Genomic DNA, 25,395 nt, shown 5'->3' on the forward strand with positions numbered 1-25,395 from the left:
TATCACTGACCATACACTGCAGATTTACTTTCTAGGACAGCAGGGAAAAGGCAAGCATGTGCAAGAGACTGCTCTGGCCTTTCCTTAGCAGTGGCACAGCACTGCATCTGCCTGTGGTGTTTATTAGCAGCCACAGTAGAGATTTCACCACACTCTTGACAGATAATCTGAAATCTGGACTAAATCAGCTGCAGTATGGTTTGGGGTCTGGGGTAAGAGGTTTTTTTGTTTGTGGGTTTTTGTTTGGGTTTTTTTTTTCTCCTTTCTTTTTACACCACCTGCGGTGTTCTGGCATAGATCTAGTGGTTTTAGGATGCTAAACAGGTCTTTGGGTGAAATGTAATTTCTTCCCAACCTCAGTAGGTCCTGACAGTGTGGCTGTGGGCCAGTCACACCTGACAGCGTTTTCAAATGCCCTTTTTGACTTAGGACGCAGGTATGTAATCATTCAGACTGGGCACTCATTGGGATCGCAGACCTGAGCGGACATGCCAAGGTAATGTGCTTTGAGAAGGTGCCAGGCACCTTTCCTGGGCAGGACTGCACCTGAAAATGGGATGTATGCTCTCGTCGTGGACCAGTTTCCATTTGAGTTCAGTATATAAAATGAGGTCTGTAATTCAGGGTACTAGTATCACTGGTTTTGTCGGTCCTCCTGTCCTCCTGCTGACATTTATCTTAGGATGCACTAACTTCTCTAGCTTTTCTTAAAAAAAAAATCTTCCAGATTTTGATCACTCCAAGATATCAGACACATGATTTTATATAAAAGGAAAGAAATTACCTACTACTTAGCCCTCCACCGTAAGTAATACGATATACTATACAGTCCATGACACTGATTCCAGAGCAGGCAAGTGGATTTTATATATAGTGCATCATGTCTCTAGGAGCAATCACTGTAGAAAAAGAGCATAGATATATGTTTATGCTTCCCTGTCCTCAGCTTTTAATTCCAACTCAAATCAATCTCCCCTCACATCAGGGACCGTTTGAGGTATTAAGAAAGCAGTCAGCCTCGTGCTGCATAGTAGAATGTGTGGGATGTCCCCACACACCTGTGGTGGAGAAGCAAGCATTTGAAATGGAAGTTCAAGTCTGCTCTCACCACCTTGCATTACCCCTGCTGCCTCCAGGGATCCTCTCCTTGGGAGGTGCAGAGACCACGTGCCTTTCTCTCTGGAAATGTTTGGGTTTGTTGCATTTCACAGGAAGTGCCAGCCTTAGGAACTGGAGGTCTATTGTTTCTCATGATGTAGGCGCTGCATGCCAGCCAGCTAATAATTGTATTAATCACTGCATTATGAGGCACTGCTTTATTTTCCTTCATGGTAGCTCTGTGGTGCATATTAGCCTATAATTAAGTAAAGCTTCATGAAATATGTACTGTGAGGCTTGTTTAATAGATAAACTATTCTCTAATTTATTTTAAAGTCCAATGACCTACATACTCAATGCTGAAAAAACCCTCTTACCAACATTATTTATCCCCTGAGACCTTCCATCTGAGCAAATCTGTTAAATGAAGTAGAGGAAGCTTTGATCCAAACTAGGCTAAATCCATTGAAACAAATGGCTGACACATGTATATATGCATGTGTGTGTGGGAAGGGGGACGTGAGGAGGGTCAGAATAAGGAGAGGTGCAACTGTATGGTTTGTGAAACATCCAAATCTTCCTCTTAAAGTTGGAAATTTATGGCTTAAGACAAGAACATTTGCTTATACCTGTGGCCATGTTGTCTGCACACATGAAAACAAAGCTCTTCAGGCTCTGTGCATTCCCTGGGGCACAGTGCTCCCACTGAGGTCCCACTCTGAGATGGGGACTGAACATCAGGCAGCTTCATACCTGCTGTGCGCATGGGAGAGCTGCACCAGGTGTTTGGCTAAGAGGTGGCCCAGGTTATGTTAACCATGAGGAGGGTTTCTTTCAAACAGAAAGTTCCAAAGTGAACATTTTCAGATTTATTTGAAATTGGGTATGAAGAACCCTCAAAGTGCATATGACTGATTTTTAGTAAATGCCTTGGGCTAACCTCTGCCCCTTCTTTTTATTTTATCTTTAGAGAGTCAGTGTCACAATTTTAATTCACCTACTGTGGAATCTAAATGGCTGTTTATTCAGCAAACAGGACAGGTAGAAGAGAGTTCTCAGACCCACAGAGGCAATATAGTTGTTGAAGGTGGTTTTAATGACGCGGTTTCCAGTGAGTAGGAAATTCCTACACAACCTTCAAAACATTTAAAATGGTGGTGCACACTACCATGTTTGTCTAATATGGTGTTGCCTATGACCTGCTCAGCAATGATAAGAATGGTGTATGTTGGAAAGACACCCTCTTAGACTCTATGTAGCCTGCCTTTCTCTTGCGGCAGCCGGCAGCACTGCAGTTTTTAAATCCAGGTATGGTCGTCTCCTGTGGACTGCAGCGGGTCACTGTTCAGCCTTGTCAAGAAGGAGGTATAGCCCAAGGAGTAGAGCCGCAGCTGTTCTGCCCTGTTCCAGGAGCCCCGTTGAGATGGGTGCAATGCAGGCAGAGAGGATGACCCACAAGCGCTGTTTATATTCCTGGCCCTATGCTTAGCTGGACACCGTTTCCCTCCCTCCAAGGCAACCAGGGGGCCCACTGGCTCTTACAGGGAAGAGTGGATCAAGGGAGTGGAGAAACCATGACTAAGGTGGTTAGCAGTATTGCTGGGGCAGGAGGTTCAGTTTCTTGCTTATGTAATTGCATCATTTGTGCCCAAGTTCTTCATGGCCAAGATCCTTGGCCTTGGGTCACTTTGGCAGCTCTGCTGGCCTGTGACCTGTAGGTTGGAAATTTGCAGGCTCCTTGATTTTAATGCGTTACTGACTGAAAGAGTTTGTTCGCTTCGTTTGGACTGCTGCTGTGAACTAATAGCTCACTAATGGAAAGCTAGGCATCCTTGTCTCTGGGTCTTAAAAACTGCGTGCAAGAGTGTGAGTGGGTTTGAATGGAAGGCAGAGAGCTATATGAGGCCCATCAAACACTTGAGAGTTACATGGTCATACCTGGTATCTTTGTTTTAAAATGGAGGGCATCTTCATGAAGCATTTTGACATGCAGCCAAGTGTAAACTGAGGTTGCTATTAAAACAGTCATTAGTGAAAGCTTTGCTTTCTGTAAGACTCTGGCACTTTTTGATCATATAAAACCATTGAATCAGAAACATCTGATTAATACTGCAAATCCACAGGAGAAGCATAACTGTCAGAGGCAGAGCAGATGCACCTCGCACTTGGAATTGCCCTGTGCACAGTTTTAAAAGCAATCAAAGCTTTGAAAAGGCCAGCGTGAAGGAAGTGCCTGCAAGATACAGGCTGCAGAGGGTGAGAAGGTTTTAATGCACAGGGGGAGCAGCTGTCCCTCACTGGCCTCAAACACTGCAGTAAAATCAAAGGGGCTGTCAGTGCAGGTTGGAATTCTCAAAAAATTCCTACCTGGCTGAAGCATGTATCATCTTTAAATCAGGATAACTTCTAGAAGCTCTAAAATCATGAGCACCCTTCAGGTTGGCCAGCCGGGCTACTGTGAAATGGGAGACAGGACAAGGGACTACTGGCCAAAGCTGTTACCAAGGCTGTGGACTTCTTCCTGGAGGAGAATACACACGTGGATTTTGGCTATTCTTAGGGCAGAGTCCTCCCTCTTGCACTCTAGTGTCTCCTAATACAGCATTCCGGTTGCAACCAAAAGGTTGTAATAACCAAAGCTTGCGTATCACATGTTGTAATGTATTGAGAAATGGGGAAATTATGATGGTTACAGAAGAAAGAGGACTATTTTAAAGGAAATGCATGAAATTGCTTTCTCGGATTTACATTGTCCTTTTCTGGAAAGTTTTTCTCGCAAATCTGGAGGTACTGAAGTGATCTGTCCTCTTCAAAATCCTAGCAGGAAAATAGGTCATTTGAATCCTTCTTTGCATAAGGAGAACAAACATACTTTCCTTCCTCTCCCTACTTGCTCAGCATGCCTCTTTACTGCAGGCTCATGGAGTTTCAGTCAGGACAGTTGGTCAGGCTGTTTGTAAGAGTCCAAGCAGTCTAAATCACTGGATCAGTGAACTGCTGCTCTCTTCCTTGGGAATGCCGAGTGGTCTGCAAAGCCTATAGATTGAATGAGTATTTCTGTTGGTATCTTCCTTTTTTTTAAAGCATCTTTTTTTTTTTCTTTTGCCAATATTTTGACATAATAGCCAAAACTAGTAAAATGTTTGGGCGAGTGGCCAGTTCTTGTTTTACTGAGCAGCCTCAGAAACTGGAAATATCAGTGAACCTGAGGCTTTTTGAATTAAAGAGTTGTGGTGCCAGATAGAAAGACTGCTGGATAGAAACACCAGCCATCTTCAGGCTGGTTGTAACTCTCTTCCCAAAGAGCACTGCTCCTTCCCTCCCACCCTGAGTAGCTCCAGGTGAGGAGCATTGGCTTTTCAGCCTGCAGGCTTTTCTGCCTTCCTAGGCAGCACTTACCCAGCTCAGCTACTGCCCAGGTTAGCTGGTGCCTAACCATGCCTCTTTGGATTAAAGTAACAGCTCAGGGAGGAGGAAACTTTACCAGCCTCAGATGTAGTGAAATTTATAATTAAATAAACTAAACTGATCCACATTGTTCAAGGGACTGGGTTGCACCTTGGCTGCAGGAGTGGGTTGAGGCATAGGGAAACCCAGGATTGATGCTGGATGGTGCCTTAGCTTCTGGTGTGACCATGGGCAAGTTGGGGCTCCTGCAACAAGGAAGGGGGAAACAACACTTCTGTGGCATGCAAAGGTGTTACCCCTCAGTTATAGAGGGGCTGGGGTCTCTGAGGCCAGGAGTGTGGCTGGTAAGGAAGCTCCAAAGAAAGGCTTTGGAGGCAGGCAAGGAGGGAGGGAGGTGGTGACTCCTTATTTATGTCTAATTCTGCTTTCTTTGGTGAAATTCCCCCAAACTGAAGTGGGACCAGAAAGGATCCTCTAAGATGAGACATATGGTAGTTTGTTGAGATAACTAACTCTTCTACCTCTACTTGCTTGTGAGCAATCCTGGACAGAATTCATTTTGCAAATAATTTTCCCTTTACCTTAAGTGAGAAGAAGACAAGGAGCTTTAATTCTCTGCCTGATATCTAGTGAGACAGTCATGCTGCATTCATCACTATGGTGTCTGCCCCATTGTGCACAGACTTTCAATTAGGAAGGGTTCTGGTTTTGGTTTTGCGGGGGGGGGGGGGGGGGGGGAGAATTTTTGTTGTTTTTTTCCCCATAGAAAACTCTCTCTTATTGCATGAAATCCTTTCATGCTGCCTGCTTGTTTTATTCTTGTGTGTAATGTGGCACAAGCAGCGTTCTGTTGTACTCACAGGAAAGAAGGCAGTCTGTAAGGGAAGTGCTTAATTTAATAAATCGCAGATTTTTGGTACATGGGATATTTGTTCCAACAGTGGGTTTTGCACTGCCCAAAATTTCAGTTTCAATTAACTTAATTGTATTCAATAGTCTGAATGAAAAGATCTTAAGTAGCATGTGAGTCAGGCTTTCAGAATGTGTGCTCGTAGGAGGCGACTGCTGCCTGCTCAGCTGATGCACAGGAGTCCTGAGCCTTGGAAGCAAATGCACTGGTATACAGAGTGTGCACGAGCTGTGTGTCTTGCTCATTTTCCGGCATATTTCAGTACAAAGGTTTAACATGTATGTCTCATAAATGGTGGCACTTTGTGGCTGCAGGTGGTCGGTCTTTCTCTGCTTCGTTTTCCCTATGCTTCCACATTCAGCTCCACATGCACATCCTGTCTTCCCTCATAAAAAGAGATGCCATAATAAAAAAGGGGCTTTATTAAACTAATGCAATAAAGGCATTTTCTTTGAGGATTTAAACACTTCATTTTTAATAATAAAAATCAAATTGTCATTGTTGCACCCTGTATAAGTTTTATTCAAATCAGCCTCTAAATGCTTCGTGCCTAAGCAGCTCTCTCCTGAGATGTATGTATTTTAGCATTAGTTAAATGAGTTTTAAGAATGAGGCTCATACTCTGGCTGTAGGCTGTGAATCTAGAGATTAGGAGATTTCTTTTAAATGAGGGACTGATGTGATCATTTAGCTACACTGAAGGGTACTGGGAGACAGCTGGTCTCCCATTTACACCGATGGAAAACCAGTCAAAGTCCTTTGAGTTCTCAAGTTGATATGAACTGACACGAATGTGGGACCGCCTGTTTTGTCCATGGAGACAGAAGAGCTGGTCAGGGAACAAGGGTGCAAGCACAGTTTTGCTCAATGGAAACTGTGACAGGATGGATATAAAGGTGCTTGGTTTGGCTAACCACTCAAAAATTTACACTGGTTATCTAAAGCAATTTTTCTCAGCAAAACTGGACTGGACACATCACCAGGACAAGCATTTCCAAGAGACTTCCAGCACTTCTGCTTTGTATCCTAGCTGGAATTTGGAAGAGATGCAAGGGAATGGAAACAAAGCAATGAGCGATTGAAAATGAGCTTGTGTCCTGAGAAGCTTGAAAGTACTTCATATAGAGGTTCTTGTCGAGTGCTGTATACTTAGAGGCAAAGAGAAGTATTTTTAGAATTGTTGAATGTATCTTATTCAGCCCAGAAGACAATATTGAAGGTGGGAACTGGAGTAATGCAGAGAGGCGAAGAGGTGTCATGGTAAAAGCCTGCCTTGATGTGAGAAAAACACAGCAGGTGGAGTCGCTTTATTTCCTTAAAGTGTTGTGAGAAGTTAGTGCTTCTGCAGAGCTCCTCCGGCTGACCTTACTCCTCTAGCTTTCAATTGCAAGTAGCAATCAATTTTAAATATAAATGGTCATTTTAGCTGGCAAAACCAGGTTTGTTGTTGTATGCTGAATGTACGATTTCAGTGTAGTTCAGTAGGAATGAGTAGCTAACCAGGGGTTCCCTGAGTGCTGCCTTCAGTGCTGGAAATAGGCCTTGTGTGCTTATCTGGGATGCTGAGAGGGGGCAGATTGACATCACTGATGTTGAAGATTCAGATGTTGAATTTGAATAAATCCTTACATTTTCTGATCCTGATCCGAGTTGCATGTATAGCTGATGGGAAGCAGAATAGCTTTTCTATTGAGACTGTCAGTTACAAGTACTGGGCTTAAAGTACTTGGAGCTTTAAGTACTACAGGAACAATATTTTTCTAGTATTTCAGCATTTCTCTGTTGCTTTTGGCAATAGCTGCAGTATGGAGAGACACAAATAAACTGAAAGTATGAAAAAAGTGTTTATGCTTTTTTAGTCCTTCATATATATAAGCTCCTTATACAGAACGTAAAAACTGAGGTTTAGCACATTACTTGAGTTTATTTGAGTTTTCACCTTGGCCAGCGTTTCAATTGTTTTGAACCTTTTTAACCTTAGTGCCTGCTCTTGTAGACACATTGCTGAGGTCTGTATGAGAGGGAACAGAGCCCCCATCCGAGTCATTGGACCTGATGCGTGTGAGGTCCTGGCCGTGCTTGCAAGTCTCCTGCTGCCTAACAGCCCTCATCCTCCTCTGTTCCCAGGACATCGGTGCCTGGGCTGCACTCCAGCATGACCTCCTCACCCCCATCCAGATAGCTTTTGAAAAGCTCTGGTTGCAACACTGCCCTGTGTTTGGTCACTGATAGCGCAGTCCGCTGTCCCACTGAGATCTCATTTACACCCTTTCCAGGGTCAAGCCAAAGCCCTTTGGGAAGAGGGCAAAAAGGCTTTGCTTGCCTTCTGTGGGCTTTGGTTAAGCCTTTGGGTTGGCCTTGATGGCTAGTCAGTTGGTCCTTGGGATGTAGGAGTCAGTCTGAATATCATTTGCTCTACATTGTACGGCATTGTCTGTCAGAAGTTGCTTAAAAAAAAATTTCTAGCCCATGAGGTTTGGGTTGTTCATCCTGAAAATTCTGTACTTAATAAAAATAAAAGAATTTAACTCACAAATGGGGATTCATAGAACGAGTGCAAAGCAAACCCCCAGGACAATGACTTTTCTGGCTTGGTTTTGAAGGACTAGATTTCGGCTAGTTCAAAAAAACACCGTCAAAATTACTCCTACCTTAAATAGCTCCAATGACTTTTTTTATTTTGATTGGACATTTACTCATTTTTTCCACCTCTGGTTATTATTTTTTAAAGTCAATTATGGTTTCAGTGTGTAATTTAAAAAATGGTGCAAGTTCCAAGCGTAAACCAAACTGTGCCTGTGCAGAGTCCTTGTCTCGGGGTGAGTGCACACCTCGTTCATGAGCATGGCCTGTGTGAGCATTAAACTTTTAATCAGTTGCCTCTTCAGCAGCTGCCTTAAAAATGATGCACATGGGTAGAAAAGCGAAGATATTATCAAGCTACGTATCCTAAAATGTATCCTGAGAACTGTGTTTGGCAGACAAGATCTGTTTGGCTATTTAAAATCGGTTTGAGACTTTCTAGTCCCTGAGGATCTTCTGCTGGATTGCAGAGTTGGTTACTCTGCAAACTGCCAATTTTTTTTTTTAATATGTGAGATGTAAGTAAGTTGGAATGAGCTAATTTAGCCAATGGAATTTTATAACAAATGTACGAATGCTGTGGGTTTCCCTCCCTCACCCTCTCCAGCAGAAACATAATTTGCAGAAATGAAAACAGTCCCTGGCTGGCTTTAGGGTTTTCTCAAAAATAGAAACAGTAGGGTTTGTCTGGCTGGGCCAGTTTCCTCACCACACACCTGGTGTATATCACTTTAAAAAATACATTATGCCTCATTAAATTACAATTAAATGAAATCATGATCATTTGTTTTTCTGGAAGGAAGATGTTTTGCATATTGAAAGCCTAATTTGTTGCAGGTGACAAAAAGGCTGAACAGATTATTTAATATCACTTTATTTTTTATAATGTTGCTCACTGGTTAGTTTGTGTATACTTCAGTAGCTCAGAATTATATTACTGTAAATGTTATTGCTCTCAAGATACTTTATTTTATTGTCCTACCCTATCACTCAGCTATCTAGCCACTGTTGTTTACCAGCGTTGTTTATCTTCAGTTGCAGGAGGACATGAGATTTTTCCCTCTGAGTCAGTTTTCTTATTATTTGTCCTGCTGTTTACATGGTTCATAAGCTGCCAAAGCACTTGGAGGAGCAGCAGAAAAATCATCTTTGCAACCAGGCTTTCCACCTGTGGGCCTGGAGTGGGGCATGGGGGAGCAGGGCTTGCCCCCTCCGAGGGGCTGCCTCTGTCACGGTGCTGGGGGAGGGAGATAGTCCCTCTCCCTGGGGCTGGTGCCTGCACTGGGAGGTGAGGCTCCTGCTGGCTTTACAGCCTGGTGATTGAGCAGCGGTGCAAAATATTGCTATGTCCCTGTATCAGAGGTAAGAAGCAAAAGGTGCAGGCTATGGTTCAAAACCACTGCATCTACCCTGTGATAAGCTGTTTCTGGTGATGAATCAGAGACTCCAAGCACAAGAGTTGGTATCTCAGGGAGTGAGATACCTTTTAGTGCCATGGCCAAGTCACTTGTACCTGTAAGCCTCTTGATTTACATAGGAAGTCAATGACTGCACTGAAAAGTAATTGCTGGCATGCTTTCACATATGTTTCTGCTCTCAATTTTTGAAATTGGACCATAAATTTAGCCAGGCTAAGATGGGGGGAGAAGCAGCTGTCTTGGAGTCAGCTCCAGTAGCTTTCAGGTACCTTTCTTTCAAGCTAAAACCATTAATTTTTGAAGTTGATCTTTTATTAAAAAAAAAAAAAAGTAGTTATGTATCCTTTAAAAGACCCAGGAAATTAAGAATTTAGAGAATCTGTGGAACTGATGTTCCATTTATTTACTGCATTTGGAGAATTTTCCACTGACTGTAAGGGAAAATTATAATAGGGACTTGATGTATTGATCTTGGGATTGTTCAAGTCATGGCTTCAAGCTTCTGTAATGTCCTTTTTTGGTTATTCTCCCTCAGCCTGTGAGCCTGGCCAACTTTGCAAAGCTTTCCAAAATGTCCCTAGCTTCTCTGAGGGGTGGTAAACCCTGAGGTAGAAGCCAGGTATGAGCATGCAGTTGTTTTGAGGCCTCAGAGAATACCAGAGGCCAGCCCAGGGCCAGCCCAGCACCGCACCTTCTTCAAACGTTTTCCCAGTGTAGATCTTTTTCACCAGTTGGCTTCTCTCTTCAATCCCATTTCTGACTGGAGGGTCCCACCATGGCTCTATTCCCAGCTCCAGTCCTTCTGGTAACTACTCTGATAATTGCATGAAATGTAATTGGGAATCTCTTAGCTTGATTAGATGAGGAACTAAGAAGAGGAAGCTGTGTACAGCCTACCTTCAGGTTGTGTGTGGACTTTGTTTTGAGCACTTCTGGTGTAAACAATGCTGAAGTAGAGCTTTCATGTATGTGTTTAAATGTAGGTGTTTAATAGGAGCAGATAAATGCAGATACAGATATGTTGTTTGCTGGTCTGTTGCTTTTGTCAGGAAGTCTGGTAAATAAGATCAGTATATACTAAAAATGTTGGCATTTGGTTAATTGGCCAACTGTAGTGGCAGTGTTTTAGCACGGCTTTTTTGAGGAGACTCTGATGTGGAAGAAATAAGACTAAATATTACAGGGTTTTGACTATGTGGTTGTTTTCTAGTAACATTTTTCTTACAAGAAAGGAGTAAGCCTTGACTATACTCGTGAGGCAGCTTGCCTTGGTCATGGCTGTAAAGTAACTGCAAAATGCTCATGTCAACAGTGACAGCTAAATCGTGTCTGGGGCACTGTGCTGTCCCGCTGCACACGTGGTTGCTGAACATTGCTCCTCTCACAGCAGTAGGTCGAGGTTGAGCCCTCCAAGCTCCAGCTGGGATTTCACATGGCTTCTGTGGCCAGAGTTCCTGGGAGCAGCAGTGCAGAGAGCCTCTGGGTCGTGGCAGGGGGAAGGGTATTCGACTGCTCAGGAAAACACTGGCAGAATAACCTTTTAAAATAACAAGCCGTCGACTGTCATTTCTTATAAGTAGTCTTGATGGGCAGAAATGATCCCTCTGGGCTTCTTTGCACGTTTAAACATCTATAGTCTGGGAAATTGCTATTACTATTTTTTGGAGTGAAATACCCATTTGTGACATGTTGGATGCGAGGGGGTGCCTGTGGGAAGCTGGTGGCACACGGTGTATCCCGGTAATTTCTGTAGGCCCTGATGCAGGCTTGTGTGTTGTGCCTTTAAGTTCTAGATAATCTGTGGAACTGCTGAGTGCATGCGGTTATGCATAACTTCAATTTCATTATTAGATTTAAGCCTCTTTTAATAACACTTTCATCTCTCCAACTCTTTCCTCTGCCCCACCCCACCCCCACCCCCCTTTTTTTTTCTTTTTTTCTTTTGGAAGTGCTGTGCTGGTTACCTCCCGGAATAATAATGGCTTTTGTGAAAAACTGGATTACTATGGTGTTCATTCATGGTTGCAATGTGAAGCCTGTGGTATTTTAAAATGAGGCATGAAAGAATGGGTTAAATCCATAAAGCTAGATTCTAAGGCTTTATGATTGCTCCATTTTTCTCCTCTCAGAAATGACTGTCCGAACCATAACGAACGGACTGTAACAACAGAAAGCAGCCAAACGTTTTTCTTTATAAACCTCCTGCACTGTTTAAATGTCAAAACTAAATTTACCAACCTTGGCAGATTTGTCAAAGATGAACAGAACTGCCAAGTGTTCCCAGCTTCTAGTAAAAAGAGAGAGAGATATCTAACAGCTCCTAAAATATTTGCAGCAAGCACCTGGTGGTAACTGCAATTTCTTCTACCCAGTGCACCTACCTTCCTATCCAGCATCTCCATACTCAGAAGCTTATTACAGTGCCAGAATAGGACAGTCCCAAAATAAACCCCAGCCCCCAGAAGACAAACACTCTCCTACAAAATATCCCCTCTGGGAGAGCCCATGAGATTCTGCTGTAGGTTCTCAGTATTGCAACCCAGCTGGTTACACTAAAGAAATTTTTAAAAAAGAAAACAAAACCAAAAAACAACACATGACTGGACTTATTTTTATTTTTATTTTTATTTTTTTGAACCAGGGTTTGTTGTCAGAGATCCTGCGTAAAGAAGAAGACCCTAGGACAGCTTCCCAGTCCCTCCTGGTAAACTTAAGGGCAATGCAGAATTTCCTCAATTTGCCTGACTCGGAGCGGGATCGTATCTATCAGGATGAGAGAGAGAGAAGTATGAACCCCAATGTGAGCATGGTGTCTTCAGCTGCCAGCAGCCCAAGCTCCTCCAGAACCCCCCAGGTAAGATGCGATCCCTCGTTACCTGTTTGTTGTGTGGATTAGTCCATGGAAGGAGTTCCTCTTCACCCTTCCCATGTCTTTTGCTCCCCTCACCCTGGTGCGTTGTGGAAGTCTTTTGTAAGGTTTTGGAGTGGCTGTTAAGAGACATTTCGTGGATTTCAGCATGACATTGTGATGATGATTCTAGCTTTAATCAATGCCATAAATGCAAAAAAGTATGTAACATTAGTGCCTGAAAGACTGCGTGTGGACATTACATACAGGATGTTGATATATGTCCACTAAATGGCTACTATAGAATATATTATAGAAAGACAGTGCACATAACTTTTTATCTGTGTCTGTTACATTCTGCAGAACACAGAGGAAATTTCTGGGCTTGTGGAGAGCTTCATAAATGTTGCAATAAAAAGCGTGTGGCGAACAGAGGTCGGCAGTGAATTGGATAGGCATTGCTAGAAATCAGTGCACTCTGTATGCTGGATAGGAAATCATAGTCCTTGAGTTAGAGGTTTACATGAGCAATTATTTGAAGTACAGAAAGTAGAGGTGGGCAGGGTGCTGGGAAGGAAGACGATGCTTTACAGCTCCAAACCAGCTGTCATCTCATTGACTTAACTGCACGTGTTTATTAATGTGCTGTTGCCGCCCACTTCCCTGGGTAGGTTGTTCCGTTGCATTAAGAAAGAACACACTACACTGTGATAGCCATCCCCCCTTTTATTGGACTACTTGCAGTCCCAGACATATACTCTGAAAAAGCAAGGGTGCTTGCACAGAGATGATGATTAACTCCTGTCATGACATTTGCTTAACCTGAGTTTGAAATTTCTAACTGTGCAGACACGGCAGGTCAGTTCTAGCACTTCTCTTGATCTTTAGTAAGTGGGCCTGTATAACCTTCCTGGTTCGGTGCTTTCACAGTCCTGTAGACGGCAAAGTCTTGGGCTGTGTTAGCTCTGCTTATAGTAGTATTACTGAGAGCTTCTCATATTGAATTCTGTGGCCACAGCTGCTAAAAATAAGTAAGTATTGGCAGGGGGAGGTAGTTTTACATGCAAATTGATCATCCTTAAGGAAGGTATGTTGATTTTGTAGAAACTGTTGAGCTTGTTCAGTTTAACCCTGGCATTTGGGTGTACTTCACCGCAATACGTGACATAAAGAACTTTTCACTGAAAGCAAGTGTATCCTGCCAAGCCAAATTTGATGCTGAATTTTTATTAAGTGGGAAACTCATTGTAAAATTCTTATCTTTTTTAGTTACCTTTCAGGGAAAATAAAATTATAAAGGGAACTATTTTAATGTTTAAGTAGTGTATCCACCTTCTGCATTTATATTTATTCATTAAAGAATTATATTTATTGCAATAGATCTCATAACTAAAATCAAAAAACAGAAGGAAATGGAGAGGTTAGATGCAATCCAGTGAGAATAAAAATTGGATCTGTTGCCCCATCTCATTCCTCTGTTGAAGTACAACATTTTTGCCACATTCTAGCTGTGGCTAGAACATGGGAACATTATTTAAAATAATGGAAATTTTGCCTGCCTTTTTAAGAGCTAAGTGTTGCTAGAAAACCGTACCCTCGAAGTATGAAGCATCCTTGCCTTATTTCAGCTTGAAGAATCAAGTAGAATATTGTGAGGTTTTTAATGAGCGGAAACAACACTCCAAGGTTTGTGTACCCAGTGCTCACCTGCTGGATAACAGTTCCCCAGCCCTCAGAGGTCCAGCACCAGTCAGCACAGGTGCTGTTTTGACAACTTGGACACCTCTGCAAATGAGGCTGCTTCCCAGCTCCTGGGCAGGCAGCACGGCTACTGTGCTTCCCCATATGCCTAGTATTAGTTCTGATGAGACAAATGCCATCCTCACGTGCAGCACAGCGATTCCTGGCAGCATCGCCTCCCCAAGGAGGTATGTTACCTACCCCACAGCAGGGTGCTTTGGGGCAGCAGTGGTAGAAGCTGTACCGTCCTTTCAAGATTTGTGTTAGGGTGCTGGAGAAGTTGATAGAATGGCATTTGGAAATGTGGTTTCCATAGATACCAATCTCCTGCGGCAATACTTCTGGGAACGATGTTTGAGTGCACTGGATAGGAGGAGAGCGCTGGTGGATACCTGTGGAAGTGCTGGTGCAGGGGCAGTTGCACAGGCAGGTGTAAGGACATGCAGAGTAACCCGGCTTGGCTGTCCCTCGCTGTGAGCTGGCCCCAAGCCCCCCTCGTGGGGTGTCCCCTGCTCAGGACCTGCCCCAAGGCAAGAATAATAGATTGATCCAGCAAACAGATGCGAGTGCTGTGGGGAAGAGGCTCTCAGCTGTTAGGGGTTATTGCATGCACGTGGAAGACCAGCAGTAATGGCTGGGTTTCAGTGCTCTGGCACTGTGGTTGCAAACATTTCTTTTTCTTTTTTCCCCCACTGTTTGCAATGAGACATTTCAGTAATAGCAAAATCCTTCCTAATATCAAGACCAGTTTTGAATCTAGGCCTCTAACGTAAAATAGTTTGTTTTATTGACAGTGATATTTTGGTTTGGTACTTGCCCTACCTATTTGGGTGGATAAATAAAAAATGGCCCAGCTTCCAGGGTGTGTTAGGGCAGGCTTTTTCTGACATGTGGCTGTGGAGCTAGCAGTGTAGAAGACCCATGCAAGATGGAGCTGTATTTTAAATCTTTCTTTTAGATGCTAATTTTGTTCTTCTCAGGATCTCAGGCCTCCAAAATGGCCTTTGAGGCTGTGGTGACCTCGGCTGCTGCTCTAGCCAAAGGCTCCAGTGACTGGGAAGGCAGTTTTTTATACCCCACGAAGCACTGCAGGGCCTTTGGTAAAATTAAGCACCACTGAATGAGTCCTGACAGACTTGGACAGTCCTTTTCCATCCCATGATCTCTTTGTTGTTTTCTTATGTTTCCCACAATTCTCCTAACTCTCATCTATCTGTGAACATTGAAAATTAGAGTGTGGTGTCCCTGTCAGTCCGTCCGTCAGGCTGTACTCTGCGTGTGGATGGCGGTGGGTTTAGCACTGGCCTCCCAAGGCACAGGCGGCTGCAGTTTGCCCCAGCTGACCCCACCTGAGCACAGGGAGCTAGTCTTAGCAGGAGCAGGAAAATCTTAGGCCCTTTCTACGTGGGTCCTGCCTACGACAGTCAGGGAACAAGCCTAGAGGAGTGCCTGCTGAGCTTGGGGAGTAGGAAAGGGAGGAGATACAGGTTGGTTAAAGCTTTATCTGGAAGCAGTAGAAAAAGTGATTAAACTAGATTGTTGTCTGATTGGATTTTGGCTCCGTTGTTAACGTGGCCTTTGGTACAAAAAAGATGTTAGGGAGAGGGAGATTTGGAGGACAGCAAAACAGAAGTTCAGAAGGTTTGGTTTTGCCTAGTTAACCTTCCCATTAACAAATAGGCTTTTGGGCATGTCTGCCTAGTTAAAAATTAACATTAGATGTACTCCAGTGGGCTTCAACTCTGGAGCAAAACCAGGAGCCAGCTGAAAAGGTTTATAATTGGGCCAAATATCTGAATGTCACCAGGGTTTATGGAAGGTTTGGATCTATCGGGAAGTGTGAGCTTTGCCACCTAGGTTGTTTTGCTTCTTAAGACCTTTACATCTCAAGAGAAAACAGAGATTTTATATCAATAACCTATGTATTTCCCTTAAAAAGTGTAAGGGGTACGGTGATCAGCAGTGGTATCTCTCCTCTTCGAGCTCAGGAAAGCAAATGAGATCTGTCTCTCCAAGGGGCTGCTGGTGCCGGGAGCGCTCAGCGAGCATCACGCCACCCTCGCCTGCCAGTGCATTCTGGGGACTGCCATGGCTGAGGGGCTTTAAAATAAAAGTCTTGTAGCAGTCTGCTGATCTGTATTGATAGAAGCCTTGTAGGGGTAATCCAGCCTGGAGAAAGTACTGGCAGTGTGCGTTATTGTCCTTCATTTGTCACAGAAGCTGATGGGAAATCATTCAATTAAAAGGAGTGCAGCAGAATACACAAAATCTCAATATGAGTTTAGGAGAATGAGGGCAGCACATCAAAGGCATGCCAAAGCCCAGCTTTATGAAATGATTCTTTTTTTTTTTTTTTTTTTTTTTTTCATTTCCACTGATTTCCTAGGTGAAATTAGGTGACTGTCTGGCTAGCATAATGATGATAAGGCTGGGAAACCATACATACTCAAATGACATACGTATAGTTTTAATAAAGGATGAGGGAGACTTGAGGGAGTGCATTAAATTGAGTAATAATTTATTATTTAGAGACCTCTACCCATTTACTCATTTTTTCTGGGAGAATTGCCTCTTCCTCCAAGGTGTAGGCCATTTTTAGAGAGGGGGGAGAAGGTAGAGGCTGGTGCCTGTGGCGCAGTAGCTAGCTGGCAAAGCCAACTTCAGCAACTGCCTGCAGCCGAGTGCCCCAGCTACCTATCCTGTTGTTGAGCTGCTCAGTAAACATGCTGGGAGAGAGAGAGGGGAAGAGTTGACAGGGCCTTGCATGTCCTATAGGAATGCACTGCAATTATTTCCAATCACAATTAACCTGATTAGAATAATGGACAGGAAGTGTCCCTCTGTAGCTAATGCAGTTTGGCATCAGCTGACTGAAATCCTTTGATAATTTCTGCACAGATGGCTGGGCTGAAAGCAGTACTTTTTTAATTATTATTTTCATGGTCTCTTGGTAGGCCAAAACCTCGACACCAACAACAGACCTCCCCATTAAGGCGGACGGCGCCAACGTCAACATCACAGCTGCCATTTATGACGAGATCCAACAGGAGATGAAAAGGGCCAAGGTATCTCAAGCTCTGTTTGCCAAAGTGGCTGCCAATAAAAGTCAGGTGAGTGGTAGAGGGAATTTTGTTGTTGCGGGGCTTTTTGGGGTTTTGTTTTTAAAGCAGGCTTTGGGGTTGAACTAGATCCATCTCCTCCTCCCACGAATAAAAATACATCTGTTCCTACAATAATAATAATCTTCATCTCTGGGGAACCTGTCGTGTTTTTGGCTTTTGCCTGCTTAAGTGGTTTCCTTTTCCCTTTTAGAATAGGCTGAGGAAAAGATCAGCTCACAGCCAAGCTTCTTTTCCCCTTTTGTACGAACATGCATGTCTCTGCCCACTTGTGGTGTATAGCTTACACCTCTGATAGTGGGACAAGGACCTTTCAAAATGATGATATCCTTCTCATTTGGCAGGTAAAGAAATTGTTTTCTTAAGTGACTAACTGTGGGAAGGCAATGGGAAACAGCATATTAGGCAGGTGTTTCCCTTTTTTTTGCATGTTGTATGTGCTGCAATATGGTATTGCCATGTGTATAATTCACATCAGATCCAATCATTTTTACAAAAAGCATGAGAAGACACTGTAGTGAGTTCTTCTGGATTAATTTCCACCTTGGGTGTAAAAAATACATGTGGGCAAACCTAGGTCAGGGTGAAGTTCCTGAAGAGAATCCATTAATTTAAAAATTTCATCCAACTCTTTAAAAAAATATAATGCACCAGAAGGGATTTTGTAGAAAGGAGGACAGACAGAATTTTTTGTAGGAAGGGCAGCAAGTGGATGGGAGGCTGTTGGAAGGAATCGTTTACTCAGTGAAAAGGGCTGCTTCTGATACTGGATGAAATTACTCAGTTGTGCTAGGAGAGGGCATCAATATGCACACAAAAATGCCCAAATGTGTCTTGTGACAATGAGAGAGGGGGATAGAAATACCTAGGTGCATGCACTCAGCAAAATACATACGTTCTTTTCCTCTGTGCAGGGAAACAACATTGTCATCATTAAAGTAAAGTAAGAGGTTGAAAGGCATAGAAACAAAGCATCAAAGGCTATCAAAGCACGTGGGAGAGCCTTATCCTTGTTACAGGTATTTGTGGCCTGGCACATGGAGGTCTGCTTCATTTTTCGTTCCTCATTTAATCATTAATTTTGATTGCCTTTTGCTTTCTCTTGTCAGGGTATAGGGGTTACAGTCCACAGCCCCTTTACTCCCCAACAAAATCCCAGGCACAGTATGAAATACATAAAACAAAAATACCATGGAACCCTCTTAAACTGTTAAATGCATAAAAATCTCATGTACCACATGGCAAAATATAATGAGAACTGGAGCTGTTAAACGAATAAAGCTGTTAAAAGCATAATGCCACTTGGCACAACTACTGTGCATTTAACGGTTTTCCACTGTGTAATAAATGACATATGTGGTAAACGTGCAGTAAATATAAAAACTGCACAATTGATTTTGCAAACGTGCCCCTTATTCTTTACTCCATGCAGATATCAAAGTTCCACCCAGAATCCGGACTGGACAGCTTTTAATAAGGAGTGTTTAACACGGACTGAATGCCAGCTTCTCTGAGGTTTGGCTTAAAATTGCCTGCAAGCTTCCTGTCATTATACCCAGAGGCTTCTTGAAATAGAGAGGGACTGAACCACCCAACAATAATTTGGGTGGCTCACCAGCTTCGGTCTGTGCCAGCTTGAGTGCGCTTCTCTGGCAGCATCATACACCAGCACCAAAACAAAAATAAGCTCCCTAGTCTTTCACGTGGAAGAAGAGCAGGGCAGATTTTGAAAGCCAGACGCAAAAGGTTAAGAACAGGATCCACAAATGTTACTGTTTAAACCAAAGTTACTGCACATAAAGGTTTTGTTTCTTCAGCAGCAGCAAATAAAAAAGTGTTTCTGAGGCTGATGTTTCTTTTGTTCGACAGCCCTGCCAAAGCAATACTGGCTCCCTGGGATGACCCAGCATTCGCCATGCTTAGATGTCATAGCACTCTGCTGGAGCATGAAAGTGGTTTAGGGGGGCACTGGAAGGCAGGGACAGAGAAGCTGTAGCCGAGAACCACAGTGGGTATGGAGCTTCCCCCTGCCCCAAAGCCCACCTGTGTGCCAGCCTCCCCGGCCTGACTTGGTGTGCTGGCTGTGGTCCCCTGTGGCCAGGAGGAATGCCAAAAGCAAGGACACAATTGCTTGTGTAGAGGAGAGCCGCTGGCATGGTGGGATGGTTGGCATGTTGCCTTAGGTCTAACTTGCCTAAAAACTAGTGGTGGGGCTTTCCTAGTGCTTTGCGCAGGCTGGTTCTGCCAGTGGTGGGCATTTCTGGTGAAGATGCTGTTGATTTCAGCAGCTGATCTACATGGTGGGAAGCACTCATTGAAAGCTGCCCTTGTTTGCAGAAGAGGGGGAGAAAGAGCTAGTCTGAGGGTTTGCTTGGACTTTCCGCCAAGGTTCATTCACTTGCTCTTCTCCACAGGCCTGGCTTGCGTTGCATTGGCTTCCTCTATTATTCCCTCACCCCAGACTACTGAGAGGCTTCCAGTTTGCTAACAAGGCATGTGTTATGTTGGGCACCGCTGTTCTGTCAACAGCAATCCACGGTGCTGTGAGATCTTCACAGTTTTAGCAGCCAGTGAATCTCCGACAGGGCTGTTTTGACATTTTATACTCAGGGCTGTGTGTCATGTACCCGAGAGAGCGTCCGGAGCCAATGGAGGTCTCATTTCATCTTCTGTCTTCGTACAGGAAGAGTGGTACCCACTGAGAGTAGTTATTGCAAGCGGCATCATCTACTGGTGGAGTTAATTGACCTCTAATTTAACAAGTAGCCACCTTTATTCTTAAGTCATGGCAGAGTCTTAGTTCAGCAGCTAAAGGGAAGGGCAGCTGCTAGAAACAAAGGTTACAAATCACAGAGCTCACAAGTCAACATTAAGGCAAGGAACAGGGCCTTACTGAGGAACCAAGGTAGAATGGTGAGACTTCTTTAATGGAATCCACCTTCATAAAGATCTCAAGCCAGTCATTTTAGACATTGACTTACTCATCACTTATTTACCTTAATATGCATTTTATCCCTTGCAACTTATACCTAGACATTTTTAGTTTTGTTTGTGATGTGCTGTGCATCCCTTTGTATTTTTGAAGGCAGCAGGAGCTGAGGGGCTCAGTGCCCTCCAAACACAGCCTCCAAAGCTGTCATCCTATTTTAGTTGCCAGCTGTTAGTGATTTACCCACTGGACAGCATGCTTCTCTGGGGACGCCGCCTGCTAGTGCTTTTTGTCCTTTAAATGGGTAAACCTGGGACCTGTATTAACACGTTGGGAGTGTTTCTGAGTGTGGCCAGAACACCAGGATTCAGCTGCCAATCTCTGCTTTGGCCTTTCCTGGTTATATTTGATTCATAAGGAGATGGGTTCTCCTGTGCCATTTGAGAGATGTTTGGCTGGCCTTTGTGTCTCCAGAGCTGGGCAGTGGGACAGGCACAGACTTTGACCTTGGGTTTCTTCGTATTTGGACCGTCGGTCTTGAAAACTGGCTTCTATGTCCGATTCTGCAACTGCTCTATAGTACGACTTCAGGAAAACCATTTCCCCTGTGACTGTGTGCCAGCACTTCTATAATACTGTGCAGCATCATCACCGCTCCAGCCTCTGCTAGTGAGAGTCCTAGCAGCGGCTGGGCTGTGGTCAGCAGACTTTTTTTCTTAGTCTGTGCGAAATGAGTTTAGGAATATAGTTCTGTTCATAATAGTCACTATCAAAACAATAGTGGGCATAGCTGGCTGGAGCCCTTGTTGATAGTCTGAGGTAGGGCAAAGTTTGTATGACCATGGAGACCTAACTTCCCACAGTTCTCCCAGGGCAAGAGACTCTCCTTAATCAGTCTGGGGTGGTGTGGGGAAGTAGGGCACGTGCTGCTGGGGATTTGCCCTGGGCAGGGCAAATGGAAGGGTTTGAACTTCACCAGTCTAGTGAAAACAAAATGTAAACCCTTGAAGCTGAAATTCTTTCTCAAGGGACTGGAATTTGTTCCAGTTGCACCACAGTAAAGCAAGAGAGACCCCGTGGAGCAACATTTGAAAACGTTAAACTGGCAAAGCTTAGTCATTGGTTTGTATCTTTTCCCTGTTTAAAAATGAACAAACAAAAAGGAAACTTGACCGGGAGGTGGAGGCTGGGGGCAGAAAAGCCCTTCCGTTGAGGACCTTCAGGTTAAGAGAAACCCAGGACTATGGATGGAAGTCACTATGACAGTTTCTTGCCTTTCCTCTGACTTTTCCTTTTCATGTTGAGATCCCTGCTTCATTGCCAGGATTGTCTGGGAGCCTGTTCTCTGGCCAAGGGGGATGTTAGCCCCACTCTAGGAGTCCCTGCTAGGTGGGTCTCAGCACCATGGCCACCTGCTCAAGCCCTCACCTCCTGCCTATGCTCCAAGAATAAAACAGATACTGTGAGAAGGATAAGCAGCGTCACTCTGGGGCAGGGAAAAGCTCTAGAAACCCCTTATTTTGTCCTTCTCTCTCTTTCTTTCCCAACTTCTATTCCCTTGTATTCATTTGATATGATGGGATGTCTTCTCTTCCCTTTTTAGCTTGTAACAGGTATTTTCTGTGTCCTTAAACTAATTAGCTTTCAGATAATGAACAACAGCTAGAAAAAACAGCTGGTGGTGAAGATGTGTAGCATATATAGTATAAGCATATAGGGCATTTCTTACGGCTGTAACATCTCGGTGCCTTTATGATGTTGTGAATCTCTACAGCTGGGGCATATCTGTTGTGCTGATATTTTGAAACATATGGAGGAAATACAGAAAGACATTTCTCTCCTTGACTGAACTTAAAATTTCTTTGAAGTACCTTTGGATATTAGCTTCTTTTTTACAGCCTTCTATATGCACTCACAGTGTGACCCCCATCCAGGACAGCATCTGCGGCAGCGTGGTAGCCTCTCAGCAGCTGAGCGAAGCAGGGACAGTTGTGGAGCTGGAGCTTTGCTCGGGAAGCTCTTGGCAGACCTGGGAGCTGATGGCAGGCTGCTTGCCCTAACCACAAGCCCACACTTCCTCTCTAGCGTGGGGAGAAGCTAGTTTGAACTTGGCACGCTGGAAGTATGCTCAGTGCACGGCATCCTTCCGTCTGAGGCCAAGAGCTGTAAGCAGGCTTAATGTTCCCGTGAATCTAAGATTCATTGGGGCTCATGTACCTCATTCATATTTTGTATTGTTTTGAGTTGTAGAAGGCTGGTGAGAAACTGGCCCTCGTGAAAGTGCTTTGCATTTTGCCTTAAATTTTTTGGGGAGGAAAAGTACCGAGCATTTCAGAACATCCAGGCTATTGAGTGATTAACCTTGAACTGTATCAAAAAGCTTCTCAGGTTCAGTCCCCCTCCCCCGGCCCTCATCAAGAATTCATTGAAGCCATGACAGAACTCTCCATTACAGTTAGTCTTTTATCCATTTCAGCTTTCTTGATTAGGTTATCTTGAATCATTAGGGGGTTTATTTATTTTAATAGACACTTATTGGATTCGTGGAAAGAGAGTTTGGCGACTAAGGAACAAGAGCTGAATATTATCCGGCTCATTTCGCACTGCAGAGTCCCAAACTGAGTAGACGGAAGAGAGGCTAAGGAAGTTTGTCCAGAGGACTCCTGTGATCCTGTGTAGAAAGGGAGCTTTCTCTGTGGAACGCAGCATCTTTTTCCTAATCTTTCAAGACTTGCGTCGATCATTGCTGCTTTTTTTTCTTTTTGTCACATATGTTGACATTTTCTGCACTGATGATGTGGGTGAGGAAATGGCCTTTTACATTTATTTTTGAGATTTATTCCTGAATCACTCATACTAAAAACTCTTCATTTGCCTACTCATGCTTTCAGTGGAGACCTTAGAAAATGTCAGCACAGAAAATTAGCAGTATTGTTATTACTAATTTCAATGTAACTGCAGGGAAGCACAAGGTCAGTTTAATTGCAGTTTTACTCAGGCTCAAAGTGCCTCATGGTCCAGCCTGAGCAGACAGGCTGCCTTCGACTAAGTCACTGTGGACACCCAACTGCTGCCTCCTGTGACAGCTTGCAGTAGAGATGCTGCTCGAAATGTAAGCACTGGCCTGTAGCCCCAGCATAACTGAGCCTGAACTCTTCCCCCATACCTTCTTGTCCTTTGATCAGAAATTTGGTCCTGGTCGGACTGCAAGTCAGAGGTCAGGATATTTGTGCATACCTTAGTTGAGCACTGGGAAACCTGACTATATTGTAGTCTGGTGCCTCTGGCTGCTGGAGCAGCCTCCCCTGCTCCAGGGTAAGTCTAGCAAAAGTGAAAGGGTCAAGCTGCTAAACAGGGCTCAGGGATAAGTGACAGAGAATATGGCTTGTGATTGCTGCACCAGCTAACTGTCCCTCGAGGCGGTTTGAGTGCACCAAGGCTAACGCTTTGGTGTAGCAAGCACACTGTTTCTTTAACAGCATAAAAGCACAATGGGAATGGCTGGCTTCCTGCAGATTTTTGTTGTTGTTTGCTTAGCTATGTGGAAATGTATTTGATTAGGAGACAGAGAGAGAGGTTAAAAATAGGACATTAATATGATATTATTTGTTTTATCAAATAAAATGCTTAGAAAATTTTTATCTTGTCTCATGAGAACAACAAAAATAGAGACCAGCACTTCTCTGCAGCTCTCTTTAATGAGCTAGATGGGGCTGCATTCTCAATGCCTCCAGAAGTTTTGGGGTGAAATGAAGGAAGTTCTGAGCAGAATTCCTTGTAACCACAAGCACTGGGTGTGCCTGACTGTAGAGCCAAAAGCATCCTTTAATTGTGCTGTGTTCTTTCTCTTATTTTTAATGGAAGACATTCCCATTTAAGAACCTTAGAAGCTGACATTGAGGGCCAGATTCTGCCACCCATGTTGACACTGGTGCCTGTCAAACTGTTCTGACTCTGTGGCAGTCAAGGGGGCTGTTTGTGCAGTGGAGCGAGACTTGCGATGTGCAGAGGCGGCAGGATCAGAAACACAGTGTATCATGGATCTGGGGAAGGATGTGTTATTTGTGAGATTTTTCAGAATACGTTCACAGAAGTTGGATTTACTTGTAATGCAGTGAGCTCAGATGTTGTGGATGAGTGGGGGAAAAGGTGGTGAGATAGCGTCTCCTCCTTCACTTTTCCTTCTTCATGCCAATAAATGTAGCTATAGAGGAAAATTCACTGTGAATGGCTGTAGCTCCAAGAATTTCTGTATGTTAGCATTTCTTAAATGAAGTAATTCTCCTGGAAAGCTCTGTGTAACATACACAGACCCAAAGAAATAAATAAAAGAAAATAAAAAAAATTGCTACCAAAAACCCCAAGTTGAGATTTTTAACAGAAAAAGGAGATTTGTGTATTAATAATTCATGAGTTCTCATTGAACATGCACGAAGAAACGGTGCTATTCAATAGAGAATACTGTCATCTGTCACTGTTTTATTTGACATTTACACTTTTTTTTTTTTTTTTGCCTGGTACTGCAAAACTTTCTTGGATGGCGTGCTAAGATTATTTAAATAAATAATTTTAAAAATCCGATGCAGACTTTTCATCTGTGCTTGGGGAAGGCAGTTACTTGCAATCATAAAGAATGCGTGAGTAAGCTGCAGCGCTGTGTTTTCTCATGTATTAGCCAAAGCTATCGCCTAATAAGAAGCCCCATAGATGGATAGATAGGGTCTTGAATGGATGGGCGAGTGAATGAATGCTTAAATAAATACAGGGAAGGATCGGAAAAGAGCAATGAAAGGACAGATTTGATGCAGATAAGGGTACACATGCACACAGTGGGTACGTGTGTGTATGTGTGGGGGTAAGCGAATGATGGCTGTTGTGAAGAAAGCTGCCACAAATACATTGCCATTACCGATGCAAAAATAAATATTTATAAATGGTGTTGGGGGAGATCCAGTCCCACACATCGTGAGAGAAGACAGGGCATTTAGCGCAATGACAATTCAGAGTTAGGCGCGCCTTGCAATTTCTTGCTAATATTAGGCTCATGAAAATCTTTCTGCTCTGTAGGTTAGTTATTATTTATAAAAATCACAGAACCAGCTGATACATTCATAAGCTAATTATTGTAGCAGCTGGGTACACATGGTGCAATATGTCTGAGGCTGTGAAGTATCACAGATTTCTTGGGGCCTGCTGTGGTGGGGGTGTGCTGTTGAAGGCTAGATCCCTTAATCTGATCAGCCAAGCAAATACTTTGTGGGGAAACTGGATTAATATCTCTCTAAATACCACGGATGTGCTTCACCTTCAGAACCAGGCTCCTTTAAACGTGCCATTAGCTT

At 43.7% G+C, this 25,395-nt stretch overlaps 1 protein-coding gene across 4 annotated transcripts in view; it reads left to right on the top strand.

Moving 5' to 3' along the window:
* Positions 1–25,395, top strand: part of SATB2 (SATB homeobox 2) — a 137,963-nt gene that overhangs the window by 83,988 nt on the left and 28,580 nt on the right. For all 4 annotated transcript variants that reach the window (XM_064451938.1, XM_064451937.1, XM_064451936.1 and 1 more), the window contains exons 8-9: positions 12,059–12,271; positions 16,960–17,115. In XM_064451938.1, the coding sequence (XP_064308008.1) occupies positions 12,059–12,271; positions 16,960–17,115 (369 nt within the window). The remainder of the gene's footprint in view (positions 1–12,058; positions 12,272–16,959; positions 17,116–25,395) is intronic.

Source organism: Phalacrocorax carbo, chromosome 5, assembly GCF_963921805.1.
Source record: "Phalacrocorax carbo chromosome 5, bPhaCar2.1, whole genome shotgun sequence".
Taxonomy (NCBI): domain Eukaryota; kingdom Metazoa; phylum Chordata; class Aves; order Suliformes; family Phalacrocoracidae; genus Phalacrocorax; species Phalacrocorax carbo.